The sequence below is a fragment of the Clarias gariepinus genome, chromosome 26 (genome assembly GCF_024256425.1).
Source record: "Clarias gariepinus isolate MV-2021 ecotype Netherlands chromosome 26, CGAR_prim_01v2, whole genome shotgun sequence".
NCBI classification, from domain to species: Eukaryota; Metazoa; Chordata; class Actinopteri; order Siluriformes; family Clariidae; genus Clarias; species Clarias gariepinus.
The window spans coordinates 4,595,038-4,619,004 of NC_071125.1; the positions used below are offsets into that span (position 1 = coordinate 4,595,038).

At 41.3% G+C, this 23,967-nt stretch overlaps 1 protein-coding gene across 1 annotated transcript in view; it reads left to right on the forward strand.

The window, feature by feature from the left end:
* LOC128514119 (B-cell receptor CD22-like) overlaps positions 1 to 23,941 on the forward strand; it is a 131,913-nt gene extending 107,972 nt beyond the window's left edge. The window contains exons 11-14 of the mRNA XM_053487817.1: positions 18,377 to 18,643; positions 18,779 to 18,875; positions 19,798 to 19,936; positions 23,538 to 23,941. Coding sequence (XP_053343792.1) covers positions 18,377 to 18,643; positions 18,779 to 18,875; positions 19,798 to 19,936; positions 23,538 to 23,576 — 542 coding nt within the window. The 3' untranslated portion in view covers positions 23,577 to 23,941. The remainder of the gene's footprint in view (positions 1 to 18,376; positions 18,644 to 18,778; positions 18,876 to 19,797; positions 19,937 to 23,537) is intronic.
* The last annotated feature ends 26 nt before the right edge of the window (positions 23,942 to 23,967 follow it).

A 23,967-nucleotide genomic window follows, 5' to 3' on the forward strand; every position in this document is an offset into this window, starting at 1 on the left:
AATGTCCTTTGTGAGTAGTCTTGATGTGTCTTGCTGTTCAGTTTATTTTGGAAAATTCTTAAGTATGTTATGTAGTGATCTGTGTTAAAGTGCAAACCTAAGATAGATTAAACACTTAGAATATGGGTAAAGGGTCTTCCACCCACACACACACACACACACACACACACACACACACATGCATATTTGATATTTTCATTCAGCCTCAGTGGAGGGTTTTTAAGCATACAGAACCTAGGACACTCCTTTGACTAGGCCATTTCAAAACCTTAATTTTGTATTTTTTGAGCCATTCAGAAGTGGACTTGCTAGTGTGTTTCAGGTCATTTTCCTGCTGAATAACCCAATTGTGCTTGAGTTTGAGGTCAGGATCTGATGGAGACACATTCTCCTACATGATTTTATGGTAGCGCTCAGAATTCATGGCTTTATCAATTATGGCAAACCGCCCAGGTCCTAAATCTGCAAAGAAGCTGTACACCATCACCACCACCATGTTTGACAGTTGGTCTGATAACTTTTTATAAACACTATGTTAGTTTTACTCCAGATGTAACAAAATGCACACGTTCTAGATTTGGTTACAAGCCCATCACAGACGCAAGCCATCACACAAGTAAAATTTTAATTTCCAAACAATGTGGTTAATCGCAGTTCATTCATGATTTATAGGGGGGTAGAGGGGGGCAATTATTTTTTCACATAGTGTCAGGTAGGTTTGGACAGCTTTTTTTCCCACTAATAAATGAAATCATCATTTAAAAACTGCACTTTGTATTTACTTGGGTTATCTTTGTGTAATATTAAAATTAATTTGATGATCTGAATGATTTAAATGTGACAAATACAGCATGCAAAAAAATCAAAAAGAAGCAATGAGTAGTGGTTATCACTGTCGCCTTTCACCTCCAGGGTCTGGGTTTAATTGCCAGCCAGGTTCAATTTCTGTCTTTGTGTGCACGGAGTTTGCATATTCTCCCCATGCTTGGTGGGTTTCTTCCGGGTAATCCAGTTTCCTCCCACAGTCCAAAGACCTGCATATTAGGCTTATTGGTGCTCTCAAATTGCGCATGTAAATTTACATTTACATTTTACATTTGGCAGACGCTCTTATCCAGAGCGACTTACATTTTTATCTTATTACACCTTTGAGCAGTTGAGGGTTAAGGGCCTTGCTCAAGGGCCCAATAGTGGCAACTTGGTGTTTAAAACAGGGTACCCTCCAAACCGTAGTCCACTGCCTTATCCACGGAGCAACCCCTGGCCCTAAATATGAGTGTGCAAGTGTGTGTGCCCTACAATGGATTGGCACCCTGTCCAAGGTGTATACCGCCTCATGCCCTAAATCTCATGCACCCCGCGACCCTGAATACAGGATAAAGTGGTATAGACGATAAGTGAGTGAGGTACAAAGACTTTTTCACAGCACTGTACACCAAGTACACAAAAGAAACTCCAAAACGTATATTTAACTTATAGTCAAAAGTAATATACAAAATATTGCACTAACTTTAAGCACAAGACATGTTTCTGGAGTATCATTCAAACAAACCATGTTTAAAATAAGATCAACAATCCAATTTTTGTCTTTTTTTGTACTCATTTCAACAACTACAGTAGCAAAACTAATAAATCCTGTCCATCCAGCTATGCTAAATAAACTAGTGGATAACATGTTTTATATTGAATAAATTTTGTCAGATGCCCCAACAGATGTGAAAGTAGATTACACACTAAACATCTCTGTGGTCCAAGGTGGCCAGATTAGAGCTGTAATCGGGCCTTAAGAATTAGGCCTGACAGGGCCTGAGCCCGCCAGAATTCAACCCGATACATTTTGATTGACAGCTTTTTAAAAGCCAGAACTTATTTACAGCCCGATATTATTCAAATGTGCGCGCACACACACACAGCTTTTGCCTTTTCAGGGATGGGTTTTGATGCCTTTTCTGGGCACTAGCAGCTGTTGCACAGCTTCGATCAACATGCCTTATCAGCCAGGATTCCCTGTCATTTTACTGTCGTACTTTAACAGAATGTTGCATTTTTTGCCTTTTACATAACCCACTGGCTCCTTATTCTCATTATGCAAATGGTCAAAACTTTTCCACACCTCAGACTTAGTTTTAGTTGCACCAGCAACCAAAACGTAAACGCCAGAAGCAAGCCTCCGTTTCGCCTCCTCAACATCCATCTTCGCATCTTTCTTGCACTAATCGAAAGGCATCACATGACCACTCATTTACCGCCAAGACTGAGCCCAGCCGGGCCCATGTAAATAGAAATTAAGTGGGGTCCCGTCGGGTCCTGGCAAAAAAGGTTTTTTTTTTTTTGTCCTTCAAGATGTGAGAAAAGACACGTCTGTTTCCTGCATCGCCACTAACTCTATCGGACAGGGCAAATCAAAAAAGCTATCACTCAGTGTACATTGTAAGTAGTCTTGATGTTGTCTTGCTGTTAAGTTTTTTTGGGGGGGGAAATTCCTAACACTGTATTGTAGTGATGTGTGTTAAAGTGGAAATCTAGGATATATTTTACATCTGAGCAGGTGAGGGCTGATGGTCTTCTGATCAGTAGCCAAATGTGAGACTCTTGGGATGATAAAATGGCTACAGTACCTTACTGTACATAACTACACTTTACACCTGTTATGAGCAGAAAATCATCTCAGACGACACAACATGTTTAATGTTGAAGTTTATAAGGGTACAACAGATTCGTGTTCTTGCTGGCCAGGAAAGGAATACAATGCTGTCTTATGTTTTTGCTGTAGTTGTTGTTTGTCATCTGCCTCAGGATTCGACATGGTGTGAGTTCTGAGATGCTTTCCTGTTCAACATAGTTGTGGTCATTTCTGCGCACACACACGCGCACGCGCGCACACAAATCAATTTAGGTAAACATAAGCTCAAGACATGTTTTTGTCAGCATTTAACTTTGTCCTCCCTTTGCAGAACCAGAAAGCAAAAGAAGATATGGACTCATGTCATTTCTGCAATTGCTTAATAGGCATTTTTACATTTTTTTTCTCTTTTCTTTTTCTTAATTCAACACACTCTTGTCATCTCTCAAAATACTCCTTTACCGCAAGGTTCTTCATTTATTGAGTCTATAAGAACAGGAGTGCTTGACATTCAAAAAAATCACAGATTGATTTGACAGTCAGACAGACAAGGTTGCCAAATATACTGGATGTCACTACTGTATTTTCTCAAAGATGTGCACTCTTTCAAGCACACCTCCCAAAGTTTTTGTAGGCTTTTATGAATTAAAGGAAGCCCATGCTTCCCATTAGGCAGGTACAGGTACATACAAGAACCAACTAAAAACTCGACTATTTATATTCAAACTAATTAGATGGGAGCACTTACCTGACCGAGGTGCACTCTGGGAAACACAGTCCCAACCAAACAGAATTATCTGGCCCCAAGGCGCCCTCTAGGGGACATTCACATACATACACGTACATACACATACAGGGGTTGGGGACAATGAAACTGAAACACTGGCTAATTTAGTGTTGGAAGTTCCATGGCTAAATTTGACCAGCCTGGTGGCCAATCTTCATTGAATGCACATTCCACCAATAAGAGCAGAGTGTGACGGTTTAGTTAGCAAAATAATAGCACAGTTTGCTTTAAAATAGTACAATGCACACAACATTATGGGTGACATATCAGAGTTCGAAGAAGGACAAAATTGTTGGTGCACTTCTCGCTGGCGCATCTGTGACTAAGACAGCAAGTCTTCGTGATGTATCAAGGTATCCAGGATAATGTCAGCATACCAGCAAGAAGGACGAACCACATCCAACTGGAGCAACTGTGGACACAAGAGAAACCTGTCTGAAAGGCATTATAAGGGATTGTATCCAAAAAATATAAAACCACAGCTGCCAAACTTACTGCAAAATTAAATGTGTACCTCAAGTCTCCTGTTTCCACCAAAACTGTTCATTGGGAGCTCTACAAAGTCAAGGTACATGGCCAGGCTGCTATAGACAAACCTTTGGTCACTCATGCCAATGACAAACAAGAGAAGCATACCACCCAGACTGTTGCATGCCCAGAGTAAAGCATGGGGCCGGATCAGTAATGGTTTGGGCTGCAATATCATGGCATTCCCTAGGCCCAATACTTGTGCTCACTACCAAGAACTACCGAGCCATTCTGGAGGACTATGTGCACCCAGTGGTCCAAACATTGTATCTTGAAGATGGTGCGTGTATCAGGATGATAATGCACCAATAGACACAGCAAGACTGGTGACAGGGTGGTTTGATGAACATAAAAGTACAGTCGAACATCTCCCATTGTCTGCTCATTATTATATAATATTGGGTGTTTTTTGAAAATAAACAAGAAACCTCTCTGACACTCCAGCACATGCACTAAGTAACGAAATCACTGCGGTAAAGTAAAAATAATACAAATTAACTTACACTTTATCTTTGCGAGGTAAATATTGCGACAGAGCAGTGTTTCCGAGAGGAGAAGGGAAGGGGCACGCTGTCCAATGATGCATGCGCACACACACACTAACAGAATCAGTGCAGGCTGACAGAGATTTTTGTAAGGTATTGTAGAGTTTTGTCAACTTAAGGGGCAACTTAGTGACACCTTTCAGTGTTTTTAGCAGTATTGAACTTTGCCTTACTTTTGCATGGACCAGACGGGTAGAAAAAAATCCTTTTTTAAATTTACCTCCACTTTACTTTTTTTTCTTTTTTTATCACATTCTTTTCAAATCGTTAACAGTTAAACTTTGGATTGTGAGCATAATATGTTCCAGAAGTGTGCTTGTACAGTATATCAAAACACTCATATTTTAAAGGTAGTTCCCTTTCAAAGGCTACACTCGATGCTGCGTGAAAACGCTATGGGAACATCTTGTCATGTTGCCGGTTGTGAAGCATGTGTGTACCAAAGACGCCAAATTTTTGGCTTTTATAACCTCGGTCAGGTGACGTCATCTGATAGGACGCACCTGCAGGTTATAAATAGAATATAAATATAATTCTTGTCTTCACCTAGTTGTGAGCGTGTGTGTCTAACCAGCAAAAATAAGTGTTCAACTCACCGATAATAGCAGAGTTTAAACGAGATGTCCCTCCGTGTGTATAATCCATATCAGAGGGCGATCTCTACACTTTACTGCTTCGATTAAGTGCTACGCGCGCGCCTCGCATTCCTTGAGAATCTTTGAGCCGCCGCGCATTCCTAGGGCTTAAACTCGTGCATCCGGCAGAGCAGTGAGAGACGGACTTAAAACTCCTTTCTTTCGCGTTCTCATCGGATCGGGAAATCCCTCTGTCCGCTCGCAAGGGATATAAGTTAACCCTTTCATGGAGTAAGCTGTATTCATCCCGTGTTTTCCTGCCATCAACTTATTTATTTATTTAAATATAATTGAGGTAGAAACGCGGAGTTATATGATGACACCCAGATAGAAGAGACGCTTCCAGGCTATCTCTCTTCTGGGACATCATCCTTCCTGAAAAGCTATTATTTCCTTTCAAGCTGTGTAGACTTTTTATCTTCCCTGGAGGGAAAAGCTTTTCAGGCAGCAGGTCAGGTTGGCGCATTGCACACCATGGCGGTTTTGCACGTCTACCAGGCTGACCTGCTGAGAGACTTGAGTACTGGCGGGGCTCTGCAAGGTAAGGCCTATTGGATTTACACCGGGCCACAGACTTGTCTCTTCGTGCAACAAAGCAGACGGCTCGTGCTATCGGCCGTTTTATGGCTGCTAAGGTCTCCGCGGAGAGGCACTTGTGGTTGAATCTCAGGGGCATTAAGGAGAAGGATCATGTATTCCTCCTCGATGCCCCATCTCGCCTCCCGGCCTACTTTGCGATGTCGTTAACTCGGTCGCCACTAGGTTCATGAGGCGAAGTTTGTACAACAAGCCTTCGGGAAATTCCTTCCCCGCCTTGCTCAAGAGTCGGGACTGTCGGCCACCCAGTCTCGACCGGGTCTGTCTGTTGCGAGGCATGAAACACACAAGGAGAGTGTTTTTGAGCTGGGCACCCCCTCGCAAGATTGGGGTGCGTCACGCAATCCGCCTCAAAAGAGGTCAGACTATATTGTCTTCACAAAGAAGCCCTGAGGTTCATGTGCCCAGGAACGTGGGGGGTGGCCCCCCAATGGGGAGAGGCATGCAGAATTCCTGTTAAAGAATAAAGTGTTCTCCCTGGCACCCCCAGGAGGTTGGTGTTCTTGCTCCGCCACCACTGGTGTTTCGGGCAACTCCAGTCTCCAATAAAATGTTAGTTCTTCGGGTTTTTCCTGCCGTGTTTCAGGATGCCGAACATCTAACATCCCCCCGTTTATCCAAGCCGCTGAGCTTTGCAACTTTCTGAGAAACTGGCAGCGTGGAAGCTACTGCCAAGTATATCTCCTTGGGCACTAAGCACTGTACAGAGAAACTACAGGATTCAGTTCTCACATCACCCTCCGCGTTTCAATGGCGTGGTCTCCACTTCCATGAAACCGGAAAGTGCAAGAGGAACGGGGGGCTGCGTCCAATTTTTTTTTAGATTTTGCGGGCTTTACCGCTATCTAAAAATAAATCAATGGAAATATTGCCACAACACAGGAGGTTCCTGAGGTTCGCTTTCGGGGGCGAAGCTTACCAGTATGGGGTCCTTCCATTTGGTCTAGTTTTTTCACCCGCACATACACAAAATACATGGATGTAGTTCTGGTTTTTACGACTCCAGAGCATCCGTATTAAATTACATGACTGGCTGGCCCAGTCTCAGTAGCTAGCGCTTCAACATCAGCATGTCGTACTAGCTAATCTTTGTTTCCTAGGATTGAGATCCAATGCCATGAAAGCATGCTCTTTCCTGTTTAGAGGACAACATTTTTGGGTGTCACATGGAATTTGAGCGTAAGCGGGCACAGCTGTCTCCCGCTCGTGTCGAATCCATTCTCAACACCGTCAAGGAAATCAAGCTAGACCAGTAAGTGACCATCACTTTCAGAGATCTTAGCTCTCATGGCAGCTGTATCCACGGTGACACCTTTGGACCTTCTGCACATGAGAGCATTTCAGTTGTGGCTAAGAACCAGGGGATTTTACTCTAGGGCCAATCCCCAATAAGGGCTACGCGCCAGGTGCTTCGTACCCTTCCTATGTGGTTCAGACCCCGGTTTCTGACTCTGGGTCCCGCAGATGCTAACGACAGACGCTTCCCTCATGGGCTGGGGTGCGGTCTTAAATGACCGTCCAGCCCAAGGGAGCTGGAGAGGCCATCTTTTTGCGCGGCACATCAATTGCCTCAAAATCATGGCTCTATTTCAGGCCCTAAAGCACTTCCTCCAGCAGTTGAGACTACCATGTCCTAGTGCGGGTGGACAACACTATGGCAGTCTCGTATATTAATCGCCAGGGCGGACTGTGCTCGAGCCGCTAAATAGCTAGCGCACCAGATTCCTGTCCCTCAGGGCGATTTACATTCTTGGAAAATTTCATGTAGCGTAGGTGGACCTCTTTGCCTCGCAAGATCAGCAAATGTCCCCTTTACTACTCTCTGACTCTAAGTCAAGCTGGTCTTCCAGCCAGCGTAATTAAGACTATTCTAAGTACTAGGACTGCCTCCCCTCAAATAGAATGTATTTGAAAAGTTGGGATGGTTTTTCCAAATGTGTTACCTCTCTAAGAGGATCGGACAGCTATTGCCCTCGCGTGGGGGCGTGGGCTCACTTCGCCTCTAGGAATCAGGGCTCATTCAACCAGGGGAATCGCCTCATCAATTGCATTAGCAAGAGGTATTCCTTTGCAGCAAGTATGTGACACGGAGGGTTGGTCCTCTTCACACACATTTGCCAACATGCATCCTATTGTTTTGAAGCCTTCTGTCCTCCGCCTTTACAGCTTCGGAGCAGGAGAGACATCACTTACTGTGTCCAGTACGTGCTCTTCAGATTTACATCCACCGCATTAGCCAGTGGCGTAAGTCAGAGCAGCTTTTACATGTTTTAAAGCCGCAAGCTGCGTGAGAGATGCTATTGCCCTCTCCTATGAGGCGCGTGGGCTCACTTCGCCTCTAGGAATCAGGGTTCATTCAACCAGGGGAATTGCCTCATCAATTGCACTAGCAAGAGGTATTCCTTTGCAGCAAGTCTGTGATGCGGAGAGTTGGTCCTCTCCGCACACATTTGCCAATATGCATCCTATTGTTTTGAAGCCTTCTGTCCTCCGCCTTTACAGCTTCGGAGCAGGAAAGACTTCACTTACTGTGTCCAGTACGTGCTCTTCAGATTTACGTCCACCGCATTAGCCAGTGGCGTAAGTCAGAGCAGTTTTTACATGTTTTGAAGCCGCAAGCTACGTGAGAGATGCTATTGCCCTCTCCTATGAGGCGCGTGGGTTCACTTCGCCTCTAGGAATCAGGGTTCATTCAACCAGGGGAATCGCCTCATTAATTGCACTAGCAAGAGGTATTCCTTTGCAGCAAGTCTGTAATGCGGAGGGTTGGTCCTCTCCGCACACATTTGCCAATATGCATCCTATTGTTTTGAAGCCTTCTGTCCTCCGCCTTTACAGCTTCGGAGCAGGAGAGACTTCACTTACTGTGTCCAGTACGTGCTCTTCAGATTTATGTCCACCGCATTAGCCAGTGGCGTAAGTCAGAGCAGCTTTTACATGTTTTGAAGCCGCAAGCGGCGTGAGAGATGCTATTGCCCTCTCCTATGAGGCGCGTGGGCTCACTTCGCCTCTAGGAATCAGGGTTCATTCAACCAGGGGAATCGCCTTATCAATTGCACTAGCAAGAGGTATTCTCTTGCAGCAAGACTTCACTTACTTTGTCCAGTACGTGCTCTTTAGATTTACGTCCACCGCATCAGCTAGTGGGGTAAGTCAAAGCAGCTTTTACATGGTCTGGGGCCGCAACGGGGGGTGGCCCCCACTACACTGGGCTTATTGCCCTCTCCTATGAGGCGCGTTGGGCTCACTTCGCCTCTAGGAATCAGGGCTCATTCAACCAGGGGGATCGCCTCATCTATTGCACTAGCAAGAGGTATTCCCCTGCAGCAAGTGTGTGACACGGAGGGTTTGTCCTCTCCGCACACATTTATTACATTTATAGTTTGGATGTTCATGCTACTCCGGGCTCACGGGTCCTCGAGTCAGCTACCCAGACATAGTTCTGAGACCTTCTCGGCCTTGTGCGCACACGCTTACACAACCTTGCAGTGCGGCGGCGTTGGCACTCTCGTTCCCATAGCGTTTTCACGCAGCATCGAGTGTAGCCTTTGAAAGGGAACGTCTCGGGTTACTTTGCTGTAACCCTGTTCCCTGAAAAGGCGGGAACGAGATGCTGCGTCCCAATGCCGCACTGCCTATGTGACCGGACGTCCATTCAGACAAATCAATCTGAGGAATGTTTCCGGTTTACTCCTATTTATAACCTGCAGGTGCATCCTATCAGATGACGTCACCTGACCGAGGTTATAAAAGCCAAAAATTTGGCGTGTTTGGTACACACATGCTTCACAACCGGCAACATGACAAGATGTTCCCATAGCGTTTTCACGCAGCATCTCGTTCCCGCCTTTTCAGGGAACAGGGTTACAGCAAAGTAACCCGAGACGTTTTCCCATAAGAAATAATGGAAACTCAGAGGAAACTCATTCTACAACTTAATAATATTTCTATTTAAATAATTAATACAACATATAAAGTACAAATAAAACAAATTAACCTGCACTGTACCTTTAAAAAAGAACTGGTATTAGGTGAGGGAAGAAGCAGGAGGTGGAGGGCTACTGTGTAGGATGACTTTCACACACACACATTAACTGAATCACTCATAATAAACAGATTGATCTCCCGCACTGCTACATTTTTTTTTTTTCATGGCAGCAGTTGTTGCAGTACAGTTCAAGTACAAGTCACTACACTGAAAAAAGTTTTACACGTGCGCACACACGTGGTCACAATGTTATAGTAAACAGTACACATGCACATGGATGATGACTAATCAAGTAACTTACTGAGACTTAGCATGGGAGATGATTATCTACTGTACAATCCCACAATGCGAGAGCGAGAAGAATTTTTATGATTGTGTAAAGCTGCTTTACGACAATGACAACTTTTAGAAGCAATATACAAATAAAATTTTATTGTATTAAATTGAATTGAGAAGAACCATTGAGCCTTGAGTACTGGCGGGGCTCTTCAAGATAGGTGTTTTGGAATTACGCTAGGCCACAGACTTGTGTTCCTGAATCTCAGCGGCATCAAGCATACAGTAGGTTCGTGCATTCTTGATGCCCCTATCTTGCCTTCTGGTCTGTTTGGCGATGTTGTTAACTCGTTCGCCACTAGGTTCATGAGGCGAAGCTATATGAACAAGCCTTCAGAAATTCCTTCCCCACCGTGCTCAAGAGTCGGGACTGTCGGCCATCAGTCTCGACCGGGTCTGACTCTTGCAAGGCGTGAAACACACAAGGAGAGTGTTTTTGAGCCGGTCACCCCCTCGTAAAGATCGGGGTGCGTCGCGCCGCGCTTCGCAATCCGCCTCAAAAGAGCTCAGACTGGCATATTGTCTTCTTCACAAAGAAACCTTGAGGTTCATGTGCCCAGGACCATGGGGGTGGCCCCCCAATGGGGAGAGGCACGCAGAATTCCTTTCTAGAATTAAGTGTTCTCCCTGGCACCCCAGGAGGTTGGTGTTTTTGCTCCGCCACCACTGGTGTTTCGGGCATGGTTTTTTCTGCCATGTTTCAGGATGCCGAACATCTAACATCGCCCCCCGTTTAACCAAGCCGCCGGGACTTTTGCCCCTCTCACAGAAACTTGCAGCGTGGAAACTACTGCCAAGCATATCTCCTTGGGTACTAAGCACTGTAGAGAGAAACTACAGGATGCAGTTCTCACATCACCCCTACCACCCCTAACATGTTCCCCTACCAGACAGTGAGTCAAGCTACTACAGTTGGTATTTCTTGGTTTCCCAAGAGGAACGGGGGGCTATGTCCAATTTTTTGATTTTCGCTGGCTGGTCCACTATCTAAAATAAATAAATACAGCTTTAAAATGTTGACTGTCAAAGTGATTGCTCTCAAATCCTCCCAAGCGATTGATTTGGGACAATCAATTGAAGGACGCTTACTTCATATAGAAATATTGCCACAACACAGGAGGTTCCTAAGGTCGCTTTCGGGGGCCCAGTATCGGGTCCTTCCATTTGGTCTAGCTCTCTCACCTGCACACATACGAAATACATGGATGTAGTTCTGGCTCTTACGACTCCAGGGCATCCGTATTTGAATTACATAGACGACTGGCTGGCCCAGTCTCAGTAGCTAGCGCTTTGACATCAGCATGTCGTCCTAGCTTATCTTTGTTTCTTAGGATTGAGACCCAACGCCACGAAAAGCGTGCTCTTTCCTTTTCAGAGGACAACATATTGGGTGTCACATAGGATTTGATCGTAAGCGGGCACAGCTGTCTCCTGCTCATGTCGAATTTATTCTCAACACCCTTAAGGAAATCAAGCTAGACCAGAAAGTGACCATCACTTTCAGAGATATTAGCTCTTATGGCAGCTGTATCCACGGTGACACCTTTGGGCCTTCTGCACATGAGAGCATTTCAGTTGTGGCTAAGAACCAGGGGATTTCACTCTAGGGCTAATCCCCAATAAAGGTTACGCGCCAGGTGCTTCGTACCTTTTCTATGTGGTTCAGACCCCGGTTTCTGACTTTGGGTCCCACTCTAAGTTCGTCTTGTCGTCGCAGATGCTAACGACAGACGCTTCCCTCATGGGCTGGGGTGCGGTCTTAGATGACCCTCCAGCCCAAGGGAGCTGGAGAGGCCATCCTATGCGCGGCGCATCATTTGCCTCAAAATGATGGCTCTATTTCTGGCCCTAAAGCACTTCCTCCAGCAGTTGAGAGGCTACCATGTCCTAGTGCGCGTGGACAACACTATGGCAGTCTCATATATTAATCGCCAGGGCGGACTGTGCTCACGCAGCTAAATAGCTAGCGCACCAGGTTCCTGTCCCTCAGGGCGATTTACATTCCAGGGCATATGAATGTGGGAGCAGTTGTACTGTCTAGTCAATCTCTGACACACAGGAAATGGAAACCCCACCCCGAAATAGTCAGTTAATCTGGGAGAGATTTCAGGTAGAAGAGGTGGACCTCTTTGCCTCGCAAGATCAGCAAATGTCCCCTTTACTACTCTTTGACTCTTCCAGCTACCCCGGGTCTGGACGCCTTGGCCCGTACATGGCCCTGGTTACGCCTTTATGTGCTTTTCCTGATAGCTCTGCTCCCAGGAGTCTTGGCGAGGGTCCATCAACAACAATATTTCATCCCCGGCCCGAGCTTTGGAACCTTCACGTTCTGTCCCTGAACGGGACCAACTAAGTCAAGCTGGTCTTCCAGCCAGCGTAATTAAGACTATTCTAAGTGCTAGGGCTCCCTCCCCTAGAAGAGCTTATGCCTTCAAATGGAATGTATTTAAAAGTTGGTGCATGACGAAGCAGGTAGACCCCGTCCACTGCCGAAATGTTTCAGTGCTGGAGTTTCTGCAGGAAAAATTGTCCTCAGGCTTGTGCCCTAGTACCCTCAGGACGTACGTAACTGCTATTTCAGCCTGCCACGTCCTGATTGGTGGGGTTACTTCTGACCTTTAAGATGGTTTTTCTAAGGGCCGTTTGGCAGATTGGAGATCTGTCAGCCTTCCCATCCTGCCTAGACTTTGCCCCTGGGCTAGTTAGGGCCATTTTGCATCCTCACTGAACTATCTCCCGAAAGTTCCATTTTCAACATGCACCCTATTGTTTTTGAAGCCTTCTGTCCTCCGCTTTTTACAGTTTCGGAGCGGGAGAGACTTACTGTGTCCAGTACATGCTCTTTAGATTTACGTCCACCACATTAGCCAGTGGCGTACGTCAGAGCAGCTTTTACATGTTTTAGGGCCACTACACTGGCTGAGAGATGCTATTGCCCTCTCCTATGAGGCGCGTAGGCTCACTTCGCCTCTAGGAATCAGGGCTCATTCAACCAGGGGGATTGCCTCATCTACTGCACTAGCAGGAGGTATTCCCCTGCAGCAAGTGTGTGACGCGACGGGGTGGTCCTCTCCGCACACATTTGTTAGATTTTATAATCTGGATGTTCATGCCACTTCGGGCTCATGGGTCGTCGAGTCAGCTTCCCAGATATAGTTCTGAGACCTTCTCGGCCTTGTGCGCACACGCTACACAACCTTGGGGTCCAGACACTTGCAGTGCGGCGGCGTTGGTATTCTCGTTCCCATAGCGTTTCTTGCGCTGCATCAAGTGTAGCCTTTGAAAGGGAACGTCTCGGGTTACTTTGCTGTAACCCTGTTCCCTGAAAAGGCGCGAACGAGATGCTGTGTCCCAATGCCGCACTGCCTACGTGACCGGACGGCAGTTTAGACAAATCAATCTGAGAAATGTTTTCCGGTTTACTCCTATTTATAACCTGCAGGTGCATCTAATCAAATGACGTCACCTGACCGAGGTTATATAAGCCAAAATTTGGCGTGTTTGATACACACATGCTTCACAACCGGCAACATGACAAGATGTTTCCCATAGCGTTTTCACGCAGCATCTCGTTCCCGCCTTTTCAGGGAACAGGGTTACAGCAAAGTAACCCGAGACGTTCTTCACTTTGCTCAGACAGACAGGGTTGCCAAATATACTGGACATCACTGTTAATTCTTAAGATGTACATAAGATAGGCAGGTAAGTGCATGAACAGTGCTGCTTGCATGGAAAGAGATGCACAATGTTTTGTCAGTGCAGGAAAGTCTATTTGCTTTCGGGTCATAAAATACATTATATATTTTATGTTAATTGTATGTACAGTACATCTGATGTTTGTTGTCCTAAATTAGAAATGCAGAATAAAAAAATATATATAGTTATAAGACATCATGGTTTGGGATTGTTTGCCTAAAACCATTTCCCTGTTTTTTAGGACATCAAAATGAAGTACTTATAACCATATTTTGTATTTAACACATTTTATCAGATGCCCCGACGGATGTGAAAATAGATTACACAGAAAGCAGCTCTGTGGTCGAGGGTGGCCAGATCTCACTTAACTGTACCAGCACGAGCAGGCCTGCACCCACGCACTACAAGTGGTTGGTTTTCCCAAATAGCACCACCTTCAGCCACAAAGGAAATACTGTTACCCTTCAAGATGTGAGGAGAAACACGTCTGTTTCCTGTATCGCCAATAACTCTATGGGACAGGGCGAATCAAAGCAGCTGTTGCTCCATGTCCATTGTGAGTAGTCTTGATGTGTTAAGCAACTCCTGAGCAGGTTATTCTGCAGGTGATCTGTGTTTAAGTGGCAATGCAGATTAACATCAATGTTTTATTTGATATTGTTTCTCAAAATTTTCTTGTGCATGTATTACAGTAAGTCATTATGGTATGTAATCATTGATATGATAAAGTTTTCTGTAAGAAGGCGTGGAATTAGGGTCTCCAGTGTCAGTGCTTTGTAACAGTCCTTTATGTTTTCTAAAATGGGGAAATCTACAGTAAGGAGGAACTTTTAGTTTCGCTTTAATATAATAACCTACATTTTATTTTTTCTTAACTCCAGAAAATATAAAAAATGAGGCTGGTGAAGGTACAACTGTTTAGAGAAGCAGGAATTTAAGGAAGAACCAGAGCAATCAGCATCTTTGTTTATTTTCCCAATAACACAACTCAAGTGTTTTGTTGTTTTTTCGTGTGGTAAAACTAAGCAATTTTTGTTATGAATTTAAATGCTTGACGGCTTTTACTCACTTAATTTTGTGACACCATATCCTTTATTTAACTTAACAACTTAATCGCTTAATTTATAAACTTAACTTCCTTTACCCTGGGTACATGTTGGCCAAAAAAAGAAAAATGTATTTCTGAATCACTTACAACATACGTAATGAACCATGTCGAATTCATCTTAACCCCGGCCTGTTTATGATTTGCTTTGGCTCACATTTAACCAAACCCTTGATATGATAAGTTACTCAAGGACCAATTAAAAGCCAATCCTTTTTAGAGTTTATATCACGTCAATACACCTGTTAACCATGACCCTATTTTGGAACTTTTCTGATGAACATTTTTTTAATTAACATTTAAAATCCAGGTGGTTTAACATTTTATGTCATTTTCACACACTGGAAAATAATCAATTACTGAACAGTCTCAGGCCATTCTCAAATCACTTCATCCTCCCTATTAATACTCAGCAAAAAAAAAAAAAAACGTCCTCTGACTTTCAACTGTTTTTACTTTCAGTAAACTTAATGTGTAAATATTTGTATGAACACTAAAAGAGTCAACAACATAAGACATAAACTAAAAATGTTTTACAATGTGTCCCTGAATGAAGGGAGGCTCAAAATCAAAAGTACCAGTCAGTATCTGGTGTGGCCACCAGCTGCTTGAAGCACTGCAGTGCATCTCCTTCTCATGGACTGCCTATTGCGGACAGTCTGAGCACTGATGGAGGGATTGTGTGTTCCTGGTGTGACTCGGGCAGTTGTTGTGGCCATCCTGTACCTGTCACGCAGGTGTGATATTCGGATGTACCGATCCTGTGCAGGTGTTGTTAGTTGTGGTCTTCCACTGCAAGGATGATCAGCTGTCCTTCCTGTCTCCCTGTAGCGCCGTATTAGGCGTCTCACAGTGCGGACATGGCACTTTATTGCCCTAGCCACATCAGCAGTCCTCATGCCTCCCTGCAGCATCCCTAATGCACGTTCACGCAGATGAGCGGGCACCCTGGGCATCTTTCTTTGGTTTTTTTTCACAGTTGGTAGACAAGTCTCTTAAGTGTCCTGTGTTTTTACACTCTAAAAAGAAACGTTTAGACTTACACACAAAAAAAAAAAAGCAACGTTTTGCATTAGTCTTTTTGAGTTATGACAACTTCATTTGAAATTATATTGAACCAACAAGCTACTTTGCGTTGGGGAAATTAGCTTTTCCTCTTCAGTCAAAGATTATTTTAATTACCCCTTACTTATTAACTGTTAGACAAAAGGCAAGTTTTTAAGTTGATAACTCGTATAAATCATGTTGCTCCAAATGGCTTTACCATATTGTTTTAAAGCAATTTTATATGTTGTTTAATTACTATAATAATTTATACAAAATTTCAAATAGCAACCATTTAAAAATTAAGTGACTCCAAATAGATTTTTTTTCAGGTTTCTTTTTATGTAGGGTTTTTTGGTTTTTGTTAATGTAGTAGATTTTTTTAAAAAGACATTAGTTCAACCATTATTTTTGTGCAATTAGCTTTTATTTTTAATTGCAGTAGAGTATGTGAACAAATTATATTTAAATCTTGCACAAAATGCAAATAAAAAACTCAAAATTCAACTGGAATAACGAAGCATAATAAATTATATTTATATACAACTTTGTTGTGATAGCATAACAGTCAAAAGCCGAGTAGCATGTCATAGAACATTCCAAGAGACTAAGCTCTGAATGATACCAGTCATTTCCAATGAGAGAGATAAATTTACAGTTTGCACAGCCCATTTTTTAAAACAATATTGACAAACTTAACACACTAATCTAATTAGATTGATAATATCTATTGAATAACTGTTGATGCAAAATATTAATTTCAGGTGGACACATACACCTCAGTGATACTGTCAGAATCACAATGCCAACATTTTACATACCCTTTAATGTTATAAAGAAATACCACAAAACCCAGACAAATATTAACTTTGAATTATATTGCAAAAGTAACTAAAAGGCAAACTAAAATAAAAGAAACACTCTGCTTTTACTTCTTTGCTCCTACAATTTGCCTACAGATATCTCAATGAAACAAGTGCAAATTCATTACTTTAGTGGAACTATTAGATGTAAATTAAAGTGTTACTCACCATGAAATTTTGTTTATATTGAGTTTGGTTAGCCTATAAGTCTGATAACACACAATCTTACCACTGGAACACGTCCAGGCATGTCCTGTGGGTAGGATATAACTTTAAAAAAATTAACTTATCATGCCAACTTTTTAAAGTTAAGACAACTTAAATTTTGTTTTCAACCCATTAACAATTAAATTTGAGTTTCAATTACATGCGAAATTAACTTAATATAATTACCAGCATTATTATTTGATCACAACTAATAAAAATAAAGTTTGCAACTTTGAAAGTTCATCTAAATCAATTAATTAGAATGTTTAACTTGCATCCATGTATTAAATCAAGTAGTGGTAAAAGGTCCTCTAAGTTAGTTTTTAGAGTGTAGAACTGTGACCTTAAATGCCTACTTTCTGTAAGCTGTTAAGGTCTTAACAACCATTCCACAGGTGCATGTTAATTAATTGATTATGGTTAATTGAACATGCATGGAAAACATTGTTTAAACCCTTTACAATGAAGATCTGTAAAGTTATTTTGATTTTTACAACATTATTGTTGAAATACACATTCCTGAAAAAGGGACGTTTCTTTTTTTGCTGGGTATATTTTTATTGGTAATAAAGCATTTCACCACCCTACCCTAGTTCAAAATGCAGCCACCCCTTTGCTCCATCCTTGACTTGTGGTGGTCTTTGACAGTGAGGGTGCATTTGATGTTGGCAGTGCTTGCAGTGCCATGGCAGTGTTTGTTCGTAGATGGTTATAGTTAAATAGTGGAAATTTCTAGGAATTCAGCATTTTGAATAATACGTGGATAGTATCTATCTGTTAGTATTTGATGCATTATTGAATAGTATTAATTATAAATATTCAACAAGAAAGATCATAGAAAAAAACTGCACCAGCTACTATTTCACAAAAACATTAATTTTGCTTACTTTTGTTTCTGCTTCTCGTGCTTAAACATATACAGTACAGCTGGCTATTTTGTGCAAAAGTAAATCTGGGCAGTTGTTTCTTAGTGTTTAGTGACTAGTAATGAGTTTTCCCCTCAATATAAAACCTGTGAACATGTTACATCAGTTCATTCGTAACATCAGTGTGAGGAAAAAGGAAGCCTCATTTATGATTTGCACAAAAGAAAAGTTTTTTTGTGATCTGCGGTTTTACCTATAGTGCCGAAACAACATAAAAAAGAGCATAAACAGAAACGTTTAGATATCTGCAATTTGGCCCCATACTCCCGATAGGGAAAAGTTTCTTAAAAAGAATCGTTACTTATGACAAGGCATGGATTCATGACTACAAGCCTGAGAGTAGACGGCAGAGTATGGACTGGAAACATCCTCAATCCTCAAAAAAAAAAGTTCAAAAGTCAACTATCAGCTGTAAAACTAATGCCTACATATCCCTTTGTCCCCTTAATCCAGTTTAGCACATTCTTTTCAAATGATGTATTTTTACTTTTTTCAGATCCTCCAACCATCTTGCCGGGCTCATTTTGCTCCACTAAGAACGGAAGATTAATGTGTAAATGCCAAGCTGAGGCCAATCCAAGGGCTAACATCTCTTGGACTGTAGATGGCAGCAGTGCACTTTCTCCAAAATTCAACACCACAACCTGGGACAATGGAAGCTTGACATTATCAGAGTTGACTGGACCTCAGGGGCATAATGTCACCTGCACAGCAAAAAATAATGTGGGCCAACAAATTACCAAGATACTTTTCCAGTTTGAAGGTACTGTTCAGTTTGGAGTAGACTAACAGCATACATAATAAATTATGTCTTTGTATATATATATATATATATATATATATATATATATATATATATATATATATATGTATATATATATTATTCCTGTGCTTCAAGGGATTGCTTCTATTCTGGTGGTAGCTGGGGCAGCTGGAGCAGCCGGTGTGTGTATCATCACAATAGTTGTGGCAGTGATCGTGATTTGTAAGAAGAGGTAAAGTTATTTTTTTTGTAGTGAAGAAATAGTTTTAATTAATAGAAATTAATTTGAGTATGCAGTATGCATAAAAAAATTGTTCAATATGGACCTAAAAATTAGGAAGTTTTTTTTTATTTTTTTTGGCAATACACTACTGGTAAAAAAAAAAAATGTGTTTTTTATTTTATTCTCGCAACCTTACAACCTGAATATAGCATCTTTAACTAAGATTCCACCCGTTTCACAAATAAGCCATCTCACCCAGCCTAGGAAAACAGATTTCCTGATAAATACCCCCCCCCCCCCCTTCCTTCGGTTGATGTTGAGCAGATCATTATGTTTCTGTAACAATGGTGTTTTTTGTTAGCCTGACACCCAACTCTCCTCTTTTCTCTTCTGAGCTTTAAGACTGGCAATAGTGAAGTGATTGAAAATAATGAAGTGATTTTTTTTTTACTGAGTGTATGCCTTTTTTGTGCCCCACTAACACCAGGGCCACTGCCCTTGAGCAAGGCTCTTAACCTAATACCCATACAAAATCACTCTGCTGTTGCCGGCCCCAAAGCCCAGATGAGAAAAGAAATTGTATCCTAAAAAAGAAAATATCATCATCAGTTTAGATTAGCTGCATTTTTTTATTCCATTTTAAATTATATTATTATGTTCAATTCACAAAAACTGTCTCGTAGGTGATCTTGAATTCACAAGTCTAACCAAATCAGAATTTAAATGTGTTAATGCCTTCTTTCTTTGCTATTTTTTTTCCTCAAAAAAATCCTATTTGTACTAATATGTACTTATGTATCTAAACAACAGAGATCAGAAGACAGAAATAATGAAATGTCTAAGAATTTTTATTTGCTGTTATATAAAATTAACATGTGCATTATTAAAGAATATAGAGTCCACAGTATGTCTTTATTATGTATGACTTTAGGCGACATGCGGAGCCAAGTGGAGACCTCACCATTGCCGAGCCTACAAAGCATGAGAGAAGGTGCCATAACTACCATATAAACTCAGAAGAAAACCTGTATACAAACACAGAGCAGGATCCACCTGCTTATAAAGAACAGGTAATTGATGTTAAAAATGTCAACACAGATTTTTTTTTTTTAATTCTTCTAGATGTACTCTAACAAAGTAGATTCATCCTCTCAGCAGGTTGTAACATAGCCTGAGGTAAATACAAACAGGTGGCATCTGTTTAGCAAGATAACACTGAAATTAGAAAACATAAAACCCAGCAACAACTAAGGCTATGTTCGCAATAAAAGCCTCATTGTTCAATTCCTAATTCTTGGTCAGATCAGATTTGCATGTCATAACAGTTCACATTCATAAACTCTTATCTGCCTCTATGTAGACATGTCTGTCCTCTGAAACTGCACGTATACAGTACACACTTTGATACGTCAATGCTCAGTGAAATTCTCTCAAACGCCACTCTATCGCTGTAGGTTGCCTCCAGTGTTGCCTGAACAGACTTCCTGCCTCAAATTTATACAAAATAATTTCTTTTTATAATAATAATTTTTTTTTTAAATCTTTCTCCTCTCTCCCTTATTATTCTAATTAAATTCCTGCACTGCCAGTGATGATTGATGATGTCAGCAGCCTACACATAGGCTACGCAGAGGCATAAAGTCACATGCGTTCTAATCTGAACATTCTCATTCAAATGACATGACCATATACATCTGATCTAAAGCCATGTATAAAAGTGACTCAAATCTGATCTTAAAAAATCAGAGTTGTGTGTTTAGGCAGCCCTAAAAATTAAAACTGTATCGCATTAGGGTAAAAATAGGATTTGAGTCACTTTGACTTCGTAACGTAACCTTGAAATGAAACGAGATCATTTGGTTTAAACTGTAGTCATTTGGTTTATAGCAGCTATAAACAGACCAAAGGAACTGCTTTACCTCTGACTGTTACAAAGTGCTAACACACTTATAGCATGTCAAATAAAGTTTAGGTTGTGGTGATGATTTCTGTTCAACCATAGTACAGGAACAGCTGAGATATCCACATCTGAATCTCTGAATCTAAGTTAAATTATTTTTTGTCTATTAAAATTTTTATTCCCTCCTTATTGCTTGCTGTTGCATCACTCTGTGGCCTTATTTATATATATTTTTTATATTTGTTAATTATTTTACAATTTTTTTAAGTCCTATCATTTCAGAGGTAGTACACGATAGTCCAGGTTGTTGTAATTTTTATGTTGCAAATCAAGGTATTTTCTACAAATATATTCAAGATTCAAGATTCAAATAACTTTATTAATCCCAGAGGGAAATTGCTTATGCTCGGTTACAGGTGCTCACAGTTGTTAACTAAGAAAGGTAATAAAGAATAAAGGTAATAAATAATAATAATAATAATTAAAAAAAAAAAAAAAAAAGTTGTCAAAACAGTAAGTACCATAAGAATATGACTCAGGGCCACTTGTAAGTATTGCACAGTAATTTAGTATTGTTTATGTAATATTCTATTATTGTATGTAATCTTGTATTACATATTTTATTGGGAGGTAGTATTGCAGTAATTATATTATTAATATGGTAAGTGGTAATGTCCTGTTGTGTACCAGTTAGTGAAAAATCCACATACATGAGTTACAGGGAAGAGTTGTTAATTTTTATGGCCGTTGGGAGAAAGGATCTTCTGTGGCGCTCTATGGAACACTTGATAGTAATCAGTCTCTGGCTGAAACTGCTCCTCTGTTCAGCAAAGACACTGTATAGCGGGTGGGAAGGATTGTTCAAAATGGATTGTACTTTGGATAGAATCCTCCTCTTTGCTACTACATCCACAGAGTCAAGCTCCATGCCTAGCACAGATCCGGCCTTTTTAATTGACTTGTCCAGTTTGTTCTTATCAGACACCTTAATGTTACCACCCCAACAGACCACAGCATAAAAAATGACACTCGCCACAACGGTTTCATAGAACATCCGCAGAATGGTGTTACAGACGTTAAAAGACCTGAGCCTTCGAAGAAAATACAATCGACTCTGTCCTTTCTTGTAGAGTGCCGTTGTGTTGAGTGACCAGTCAAGTTTGTTGTCCAGATGGACTCCGAGATATTTGTATTCAGAGACCATTTCCACTATCTCTCCCTTTACGGATATAGGAGTCACAGGGGTCTTGCCTCTCCTAAAGTCTACAACCATCTCCTTTGTTTTCCTGATGTTTAGTTGTAGGTGGTAACGCTCACACCAGGAAACGAAGTCATCCACCACAGACTGGTACTCAGAGGTGTCACCCTCCTTTACACACCCAACAACCACAGAGTCGTCAGAGAACTTCTGCAGCTGGCATGACTCTGAGTTATATCTAAAGTCAGATGTATATAGGGTGAAAAGAAACGGAGACAGTACAGTCCCCTGGGGAGCTCCAGTGCTGCAGATCAAAGTCTCGGACACACAGTTCTGTAGTCGGACATACTGGGGACGGCAGGTCAGATAGTCCATGATCCAGGAAACCAAGCGGGTGTCAATGTTTATGTTCATTAGTTTCTCCCCCAGTACTGCCGGTTGGATGGTGTTGAAAGCACTGGAGAAGTCAAAGAACATCATCCTTACTGTGGTCCTAGGCTTGTCAAGGTGAGAGTAGGTACGATGTAGCAGGTGTATTATGGCGTCATCGACTCCCATGAACGGCTGATAGGCAAACTGAAGAGGGTCCAGAGAGGACTTCACCAGGGGACGAAGTGTATCCAGGATCAGTCTCTCGAACACCTTCATAATGTGCGATGTCAAAGCAACAGGCCTGAAATCGTTCTGGGCACAAGGACGTGGTGTTTTGGCACAATGCATGATGTTTTCCACAGTGCAGGGAATTTTTGCAGAGACAGGCTCAGGCTAAAGAGGTACTGGAGGACACCACATAGTTGGGGAGCACAAGATTTCAGGACTCTCGGATTGATCTTATCCGGATCTACAGCTTTCGTAGGGCTGATCTTCCTGAGGCCATGCTTCACCTGATCCACTGAGATATTGATTGCTGGGAGTGCAGGAGTAGTGACTGTGACTGATTTCTGTGTAGGGGAGGAAATATATGTTTATTCTTGAGGTACAGTGCAACCAGAAAGTACTCACAGCACTTCTATTTTTCTGCATTTTGCTATTTGCTTCAGCCTTTTTATTTTAAAATGGATTAAATTTATTATTTTCTTTACAAATTTTTATTGAAATTATATTGAAAATAGTTTTTTTTCTGTTACTGTTTTCCTGATATCACACCTTCAGTTAATCTTAATTTAATGAACAACAATACATGACAATTGTTTTATGAGTTACTGCACATCAAGTCGAGTAGGCTTTTATTGTCATTTTAACCATATACTGTTCAGAACACAGTGAAACGAAACATTTCTCTAGGACCAAGGTGCTACATAAACATAAATTTACAAAAATGGCTAAGAACCATACAAGAGACAAAAAGTAACAAACATTAACCCTAACCCGAGAAAATGCAATACAATGTGATATGAATACACATTGATGTCGGCTTACTGTAAAATTACCTTAAAAAAAAACACTATACAGGTCTTTCGCTTAGGCAAAAAGGACATTTAAGAATAAAATGATATTGCTTTTAGATAAATAGTACAATTCTAAAACATTGTAACTGTTATTATTTGATCAAAACTTTTTATCTTTTTTTTAGGTCGTAGATTCCAGTATCTATGCCAATTATGACTTATGACCATCTCAATTCAAGAGGAATCAACATGTTGATGTTTAATTAAGAATATTTTCTTTACTGCCACAGAAAATAAGAATTAATTGTGCTTACCTTTACATTGCCTAAACTGCAAATATAAAGTTTCTTACAAGCAAGAACAGGCTTTATACTAATACATAATAAAAATGCATCATTTTTTAACTTAATATATTTGTATTTTTATTTTTTGAGCATCTATTTTTGTACCATATGTAATATCAAAACTGATTTTTTTTTCAGTATTGCTTAAATTAAATAAAGGCTTTCTTGTCATAAAACAACATAAGTGTATTGAACTGTCATATCTGAATTATTTAAATGAAATTAAAATCATGATTATAAGATCTGTGGATATCAGCTGACAAATTAGTTG